Below are 9716 nucleotides of genomic sequence, written 5' to 3'. Positions count from 1 at the left end.
TATTAGAAGCTCACATGTGAGACTAAGTCTATGTTAGATGGCCAGGCAGGTCACGTAACAAAATGACTTGGCTCGTTTTCTGTCCTGCTAAGCTTGATTGGTCTTGAACTCTTGATGACACGCACTTCTTTCCTAATCTTCTAGTAATTAAGCAAGGTCACGAGGACACTAGCCAGAACAAGGGTTTCCATCAGAAGCAAGCACAGAGCTTTCAGCAGAATTGTACTGCCAGCAGCAAAACTAGTCGATTCACGGACATACATGTCTTCGGAAACTTTTAATACCATTCCATTATTCATTTCCGATAAGAAACTAGTCGATTCACGGACATACATGGCTATCAAATGTAATCAAACGGAAACCATTTGAGGAAGGGACGCAAGGCCAGTTGATCAGGACGGTGCAGCGCCCCTGTTCGACAAAGGCATTCCTTGCAATCAACTCCCATTTCCTATGACGATGACATGATCCATCCAGCGTGTAGATCAGCGCAGATACACTCCATTAAAGAGCCACCACTAACCTGCGTTTGCGTCGCTGATGGTAACCTAAGTGAAGTGCCTTTACCACGCACACGATCGAGGAGATGAAGAGACGGAGCATCCCAAATGCCTCCTCTGCCAATGCCACCTTCCTCCTCGCCCTGCTTCTGCTCGTTACCATCTCCCCGTCCTTCCTCCAACATTGCCTCGCAAGGAGAGAATCCCATCATCGGCCACCACCTGGCGGCCTGCACCACGCGCCACCACCAACTCCGGTCACGCCGCCGCCACCGCCAGCGTCGTCGGCGACCTTCAGCGTGCTGGACTACGGCGCCGTGGGGGACGGCGCCACGGACGACACCAAGGCAAGCGCTGACAAGCTGCAACTGGTTAACCTCTGATTGGATTGTTCATAATGAGAAATGTTATTTTGATCTATATGTGCTGTCTTTGCTTCTTCGCCAGTGCAGGCGTTCGCCGCCGCCTGGTCCGCAGCGTGTGCCGGTGGGGCGTCGACGGTGCTGGTTCCGGCGAGCTACGTGTTCCTTGTCGGCCCCATCATGTTCACGGGCGATTCTTGTGAGCCCAACATGGCCTTTCAGGTGAGTGTTTAATGATTGGTCATCACAGGAGGCTGCTCGCATTTTTTTTGTTCCCGGATGCTTCCGGTGCCACGGACATGCAGCGGTACATAGAAATTTCGATGACACTGTACTCTGTTGTGGTGGTTAGCATAACACAGACAACTTGCCAAAAGCTTGACGTTATTTAATCTACAGAAGATCCAAACATTCCCTTAATATCAGTAATCTTATCGGCCGCCCATGGTTACTGGAAAATTCCATGGAGTTAAGCTATCATGCGAGTCATCTGACGAACGTGGCGTGGATGTTTCCATTTTTATTCTTCAGGTGGACGGCACAATTCTGGCGCACGCAGGCTCTACTGCATGGCGCTCTGGGGTTGTGACGCAGTGGCTGGAGTTCAAGAACGTCCGGGGGCTTACCATCAAAGGTTGCGGCACCATCGACGGCCAGGGCAGCCAATGGTGGGGCGGCGCTTCTTTTGCCGGTGACGTCGAGATGGTAACTGAAGAAAAATCGCTTCGCCATCCATTGCACACTTAGTGAATTTACAGAAGTACATTGCGTTGGTTTCTTGTCGTTGGATATTGCAGGAACTGGACTCTGATCGTATCGGAACAAGCTACAGACCAACAGTAAGTTGGTTCAAATGATTCATTGATTTGTTCTCAGTAATTGTGATGTGTTGAAGACTGATGTTGCAAACGTGTTGCTGGTAGGCTGTGAGGGTGTTCCAGGGCGCCAATGTAACAGTGACGGGGATCACGATCAGGAACAGTGCCAGGTTCCACCTCACCTTCGACACCTGCCGTGCCGTCGAGGTGCACGACGTCGCCGTGTCGTCGCCCGGCGACAGCCCCAACACGGACGGCATCCACCTCGCCGGCTCCGTCGGCGTGTCCATCCACCACACCACCATCGCCTGCGGTGAGTGAGGTTCTTCAAACACCTTCCATGATATCTAGCAGAGGAGCAAAACCAAAGTGGTTGCCAAAATCGAGGAAACAGAGGACACGGAGAGACGAGCTTTACTCTTGGGATGTGCAGGTGACGACTGCATCTCCATACAGGACGGCTGCTCCGACTTATTCATCCGTAGCGTACGCTGCGGCCCAGGCCACGGCATCAGCATCGGCGGGCTCGGCAAGGGCGGAGCCTCGGCGGTCGTCTCCGGCGTCACCGTTCAGGACGTCACCCTGAACCAGACCATGACCGGCCTCCGGATCAAGACCTGGCAGGTAGACGAAACCAGTAAGTTTCTGTGACCCCTGGCAATGCCAACAACGTTGCCTGACAACGCGAGCTCCTTGTGCGTTCGACGCGAAGCAGGGCGGGTCAGGGTCGGTCAAGAGCGTGCGATTCTCCGACGTGCGGATGTCGGCAGTGAAGACGGCGATCGTGATCGACCAGTACTACTGCGACCACACGACGTGCACCAACCAGACGTCGGCGGTGGCCGTTGCAGGCGTGGCGTACCAGGGCGTCGCCGGCACGTACACGGAGCGGCCGGTGTACCTGGCGTGCAGCGACGCCGCGCCGTGCTCGGGGATCCACCTGGCCGACATCCTGCTCGCCCCGGTGAAGGACAGCGGGCGCCACCTCCAGGGGCCCTTCTGCTGGAAGGCGTACGGCGACGAGGTGCGGCCGGTGGAGCCACCCGTCGATTGCCTAAGCGCCGGAGCTCCATGACCGGCGAGCAGGCCACGCAGCATGACATTTAGAAATGGAATAGAAAATGCGTTTGGTGGTGTTGAAAAGTGCGGTCGCCGCGAGTACGCCGACCAGATTGTGGTTACAGCCTACAGCAATTGTTTAGGCAGGCTGCAACTTAAAATACGATATGTTTCCCTTTTAAATTTGGTTCAAGGTTTCATGTATCCTGTCAGTATTGGGCTCTGCATGCGTGGACCGTGTTAAAATTGCTGGGTCCTGCGGCAACTTGTTAATGACAATAGACATTGGGCTCAGGGGCGGAGCTGGGCTAGGCCCACACCTAGGGTCATTAAGTGAAGATGATGTTCTAGATGGGCTAGGCCTCTTATAACTACGGTGCAATACAGTGGAGAGTTCGGCCCAACGTCTAGGGCCATAGTCCTAGTAGCTCTAGGCGTTCCTTCGCCACTGATTGGGCTGACACAAGTACCGCCGTGTTTGCCCAAGTATGCATCTCCACCACTATTAAAATCCAAGTATGCATCTCCTCAAAGATATGAACTTGATAACTTGAGTTCTCTAAGCTTGATACTGTAACTTAAGTTGAAGTACGAGTATTACTCTTTTTTAGCACTGTACATATATCAAGATATGAGAGTCCAAACTCTGTTAGCAAACTTGAAGCTCTCAATATTGCTACTCATTCACTTATTTATATATGTCAATGCCGACAAAGATGCTAAACTCGTTCTCCCATTGAGCCATAATGCCGTACAGGTGAATATACTGTGGAATTTGCCTCGGAAATAGAGTGAAATGGAGTAGCTTGCTTGAGTCTGATATGTGATTGATCAATATCATAGAAGTACCCATGACTTGTGCCACATCTATACACATCTAAAAAGAAAAAACAAAACAGGAAACTTTTATCAGAATTTGGATATTGTCACATGATAAAATTTTATGATATAGCAGAAATGAAATAGTAACTAGCTTTAATTTATCAGTTGGAAATTGGTTTCGAGATATAACATTTATATAAATCAACACTACATGCAATCTTGTTTCAGGAAATTCCCAATTATATTAAAAGGATATTGTTTGACAGTTCATGGTGGAAGTCTCATTTTACCATGAAGCCTCATTCTGAACTAAAATTTTGCATTGTACCTAACTTAGGTAAAGTCATTGTTAGCAAATTGATTGTGAGAATTTCAAAACCTAACATTGAACTGTCATAGATTGTTTGTGGAATTAAGAATAAATTGGAGTAGAAGTTTTAAGAAAAGGCCTAATGAAGTAGGAAGATGCTTGTTCTCAGTAGTTCATGACTAAATGAAAAAAGCGCCATTCATGCAAAATGAGTGAAGAAGCTCTATGGTGAGAGCAATGGCACTCCTCATAATTAGGGGGTGTTTGGATACGTCGTGCTAAAGTTTAGCACCTGTCACATTGGATGTTTGGATGCTAATTAAGAGTATTAAATATAGGTTAATTACAAAACTAATTACACAGATGGAGTCTAATTCGCGAGACGAATCTATTAAACCTAATTAGTCCATGATTTGACAATGTGGTGCTACATAACTATTTGCTAATGACGGATTAATTAGGCTTAATAGATTCACCTCATGAATTAGCATAGGGGTTCTGCAATTAGTTTTATAATTAGCTCATGTTTAGTCCTCCTAATTAGCATCCGAACATCTGATGTGACACTGCTAAAGTTTAGCACTCAGTATCCAAACACCCCTTATTTTGGTGAGATCTGTGATGCTGGTCATTATGAGAGTGATGGTGACCTTTTTAGCTGTGATTGTGGCAGTCATTTCATCTTCTAATGTTGAATGATTTGCGCATCAGGAAGATAGAATTTCAGACACCAACAATCTTTCTTTTTTTAGAAACTAGATCTCCCCGCTTTATTTCATTGAAACAAAGCCAAGTTCATTACATCACAGTTTTGCGTATTCTAAGCACGCCCTCTATAATTCATTCTAAGCACACAGGGTCTATCCTCATGCATTACATGTCTATTTGATGCGAGCACAACACTAGTTGAAGCTTCAATGATGGGATTCCTGAATTGTTTCGAAGGAGTGGCATTGTTGCAGTCCACCTACCCATGATGCTTCCAAATCTGACAATTCCAGCAGACAGAGCACCCCTCACCAGTTCTCCACCAGGTAGTAGTCATAGTGGTTGCTCTAGTTTTATCATCAGTTCCTTCACCGCCTTGTCTAGGTCCTCCAATTACCCATCTACGCATAGAATTCGCCAATTCTTCAACGTTTCCAATATTCTCCTCAACAAAAAAAATTTCATCCACCCATCTCTTTTCCTGAAAACACGAGTTTTCCACAAAGTCCACATCAATGTGGAGCTGCACATGTTTAACACACTATTTTTCTTATTACTAACCTAACAACGGGCCATAGATTCATAATCACGACCAATGCCTTTACCATATATGACACCATCATAACCCCACATAGTTGTAGCAACACAGTAGTCAAAGAAAAGGAAATGGATTATTTCTTGCTCCTTGCAGAACAAGCAGGTTGTGATCCACATGTCTTCTCTTTGCTAGGTTAGTTCTACTCAAAGTTTTGTTATGAGAGAGCAGTTAAAGGAAAATGTGAATGCAGGGAGGAACTTTAATCTTCCACACAGCCGGTTTAAACAAAGGTTGTACTCATCTAAAACTAATATTTTTGTACATGGTCTGCACCGAAAACATACCACTAGCATCAAAAGACCAGATAATGACACCACAATCATCAGTAAAACTAATAGATTCAGCAATAGCTAATAACTCTAACCACATCTGCATCTGTCTGGGGTGACACTAATATTTTCCCAAAGAAGATTTTTATGTCATTTCCATCCCATGGGTCTGCTACACTAATATTTTTCTGGTCAGCTATCATATATATATAACTCCAGAATTGAATAGCCAGACTGCAGTTACCAAACCACAGGTCTTCCCATAACCTAATAGACTTGCCATTACCTACCTTCCATATAGCACCTATTTGAGTCGCTTTATAGGCCCAAAGAACAGCTTTTCAGAAAGGTGAAGATCCAATTTCAGGGCAACAAAAGATTTTGGGATCATTGTTTTTATAGTTGTAATCTACAATTATCTTCCAGATCATGTTCTCGCTAAGGTGATACCTATTTATTCAAGAAGTAAGGAGACATAGGTTGAGGTTTCTTAAGTCAGGAATTCCCCAACCTCCATATTTCTTTTTCTGAGCCAAGCTATGCCAATTAGAGAGGTGATATCTATGTCTTCCTTAAGGGTCATTCCAGAGGAAATTGGCCATTTGTGAATTAATGTTCTCTATGGCCCACTTTGGGAAATTGATCATGGATAGCAGGTATACAGGTATACTTGCTAAACATGATTTCAAGAGGGTTAGTTTTGCAGCATTGGACAAAAGTCTACCTCTCCGGCCAGCAACCCTTTTGATTATTTTGTCTACAACAGGCTGGATGTCTTCTCTTCTCAGATTATTATAATGCAAAGGATCTCCAGATAAATAATTGGGAGAGCTCCTATCTTGCAGCATAAAAGCCTAGCATATTTGTTGTTCTCTTCCTCATTCATTCCTAAGGTAATTAGATCACATATATTATAAAAAATTTTCATACATGACAGTTGTTCAAAGCAGGCTAGCATCAGTTAAAATGGATGGCTTGGGTCATGTCTTCTTTCAGAAAAAGTAGAGTGTCGTCCGCACACAGGAGGCTAGTGACTCCACCCTCACACATTTTAGAAAGCAGGCCTGTGATCAGACCGTGTTTGGCTACTTTACCTAGCATTTTTGTGAACAGATCGGCTACTAGATTAAAGAGAAGGGGGAATAGGGGGTCTCCTTGCCTAAACCCTTTCCCACATGAGAAATAGCTATTTCTTTCATCATTTAGTCTAACACAAACAGAGCTCCCTGTAGTCAACCTAACGATCCACTTGATCCATTTCTCATAGAAACCTCTAGATCTGAGTATTTCCTCAAGGAAACCCCAATTAACTCTATCATAAGCCTTTTCATAGTCTAATTTCAAAATGACACCCACTTGGAAACCCCAATTATCTCTATCGTAAGCCTTTTCATAGTCTAATTTCAAAATGACACCCGCTTTCCCTTTCTTGGCGACTTCATGAATAATCTCATGTGCTGCCACCACGCTTTCAAGGATGTACCTCCCTTTGATAAAAGCAGCTTGGTTAGGGGAAATCAGCCTATTGCTAATTTTTATCAATCTATTGTTAAGAGCCTTACTGAAGATCTTAAAATTGAAGTTAATCAGAGCTATAGGTCTGAAATTTTTTAGTTCAGTGCCATTTGTTTCTTTTGGGATCAACGTTACCATAACATAATTCAGATGGGCAATATCTAAATCATCCGTCTCATGAACAGCCTTTCATCAAGCTAGGGAAATAGTTTATATCAAACCTCAAGCTGTTCCAAAAGAATAGACATGAGAGATTTTGATTATGGGTGAAAGCATCTACACTTTATCATTTTTCCCTTGTACATTATGCTAGCCACGCTACTTCTTTTTTAGAAAATGGAATTATCTCCTACGACGGCACTACTTCTAAATATGAAAATGTTGGATAAGAGTTTTAGCTCAATTTTTTCGTAGATGGGGCTACGGGAGAAAGAGAATGGAGGAGTATGTAACTACATACTGTTGTAGGAGATCGTTAATGGAGAAGCTGATGTACAACATGTCGAGCTTCGGTTTCTGCTGTATGTGCACCTGGCATGAACGTGGTTAGCAAAGTCATCATCGGTGACGAGTGGTGCCATTGGCGGCTGTCGGTGTTTTAGACCGGGGTACCTTAGGTGGTCTTTTGTGCGGTAAGGGTCGTCGAGAATCAAGAAATCAATGGTGACGCAAGGAACACGATTTAGACAGGTTTGGGCCGCTAGATCGCGTAATACCCTACGTCCTGTATGTTGGTTTGTATTGATCTTGGGTGAACTGGAGTTGTTGTTGAGGGGGGTCCCTGCCCGCCCTTATATACACGGGAGGGCAGGGTTACAAGTCTGAGTCCTAGTCGAGTACTATTATAGAGTTCTACTCGGTAAGGCCCGAGTAGTTTTCCATATACATACTTGACTAGTCCGAGTGGGATACACCTATCCCTTGTCCTGATCGTGTCCGAGTACGCCCCTTAGTGGGCCGTCCAAGGTCTACTCGTGGGCCTGGGGTGCATGCCGGACAAGCCCCTAAGTACTTTGTAGTCGTGCGCCACAGTCTTGGGCATTGCGGGCGCTATTCGAGTAGTTCATCGTAGAGGTTGCGGACCGAAGTGCTTGAGTACTATCGTGTGGTTGGAAGGTACTCTTCTTGTTCCTTCGAGTTGTTTCTATTCCGAGAATTTTTATATGGTAGTGTGATGTCAATCGCACTCCATATGGAGTAGCCCTCGAGCCTTAGGTTGAGTCGAAGAGTCAGGCTTATGGTCAATCCAGCTTTTTGTCTATTTTACCCTTGGAAATCTTGAAAGAAAAAACTGACCATGGGGTACGGTGCCCGCAGCCCCCGAGCACTTAGGCGATCTCTGTCGTTGAAGTCGTCAACAGTCCGTTGAAAAGAGTAGCCGTTGAGTGTTTAAGGCGATTAATTTGCAATTAATCTATTTAAAATCCGTCCGTTGCGTAACTGACGCGTGGAAACCAGAGCTGGCGGAGATAAAACTGGAGGACCCCCTTTCGGTTAGATTTACGCCGTACGGTAATCAGATCTATTTTTCTTCCTCCCATGCTCTCCTGCTCCACATTTGCGCCGTTGCAAGTGCCGCCGCCGCCATTGCCGCCCCTTGAGAGAGATCCGAGAGTGAGTGCCATTTTAGCCTGAAGTTGAGTCCGTCGGATGCGCACCAAGAAGATGGGCAAGAAACCCGAGAAGATCCAGGGCAAGGCTCCGACGACGGGCAAGGTGAAGTCCAAGAAGGGGAAAGAACTGGTGTTGCCGGCACCGAAGGTGGGGCTGACGAACCAGACTGCGCCGCCGCTGCCTGCAGCAACGTGGCAACATTCGGTGATGAAGGATGAAGCCGTGCAAGCACTAGTTGATGCGAAGCTTCTGCAGCCGAAGGAAATTCTTGAGTGGCGCCCCGCATTTCCAAATGCGTGGCAATTTGAGGAACATCCAGGCGAGATAGTGATGCTCGCGCACTTTGTGGAGAGGGGGTTGGTAGTGCCCACCTCCGACTTCTTCAGAGGTATCCTCGAGTACTATAAACTCCAACTTGTGCATTTGAACCCCAAAGGTGTACTGCATATGTTGATTTTTGTACACCTCTGTGAAGTGTATTTGGGAGTTCCTCCAAGTCTCGAGTTGTTTAGGAAGCTGTTCCGCTGTAAGCCACAGCTGAGTGTCCATAGGACAGAAGTCTTTGCAGGCGCCGGGTTCCAACTCAGGAACTCGGCGAATACATTGAGTATAACTTGACTGACTCACATGGGAAGTGGAAGAAGAGGTGGTTCTACATTGGGAACCATGATCCTCGCTTGCCTGTGGTGACTGGTCACGCGCCCAAGCATGCAGAAAACTGGGTGAGCGAACCCGAAGACACCCCCGAGCTTGATCACTTGATGCAGCAAATTACCGAGTTGAAGGCACTCGGTCTAACTGGGATCAATGTGGTGGCCAGCTTTCTGAAGAGAAGAGTCCAGCCGCTTCAAAAATGTGCTCACTCGGGAAGTGAGTATACAGGTCTTAAGGATCCATCGCGTATATTCGATGAGGATATATCCGATGATGATGTAGAGGCGCTGCTGGCCAAGTTCTTCAGGAACAATCAGGGAGTACCAGTAATCCCTGCGGCTCTTCGTCAGTACGATGCCTGGTATGACCCAGAAGTGGTATGTCTTTGCACCTGACTTGTACTTTTTTGGCTTGTGTGATATTTGTTGTAAATATCGTCTTGTTTGTTGTAGTCTCGAGTTCTTGCCGGCTACTTGGCGCAGTCGGA

General features: G+C 46.1%; 1 protein-coding gene across 1 annotated transcript; it reads left to right on the top strand.

The window, feature by feature from the left end:
* Nucleotides 1-328: 328 nt before the first annotated feature.
* On the top strand, nt 329-3077 carry LOC117853334 (polygalacturonase At1g48100). Its single transcript, XM_034735726.2, has 7 exons — nt 329-847; nt 953-1084; nt 1394-1567; nt 1660-1701; nt 1786-1993; nt 2114-2304; nt 2396-3077. The coding sequence occupies exons 1-7, from the start codon at nt 587-589 to the stop codon at nt 2753-2755; spliced, it is 1368 nt and encodes a 455-aa protein (XP_034591617.1). The 5' UTR covers nt 329-586; the 3' UTR covers nt 2756-3077.
* The last annotated feature ends 6639 nt before the right edge of the window (nt 3078-9716 follow it).

This window comes from Setaria viridis, chromosome 4, assembly GCF_005286985.2.
Source record: "Setaria viridis chromosome 4, Setaria_viridis_v4.0, whole genome shotgun sequence".
Classification (NCBI taxonomy): domain Eukaryota; kingdom Viridiplantae; phylum Streptophyta; class Magnoliopsida; order Poales; family Poaceae; genus Setaria; species Setaria viridis.
This window is presented reverse-complemented; position numbering and strand designations above follow the sequence as displayed.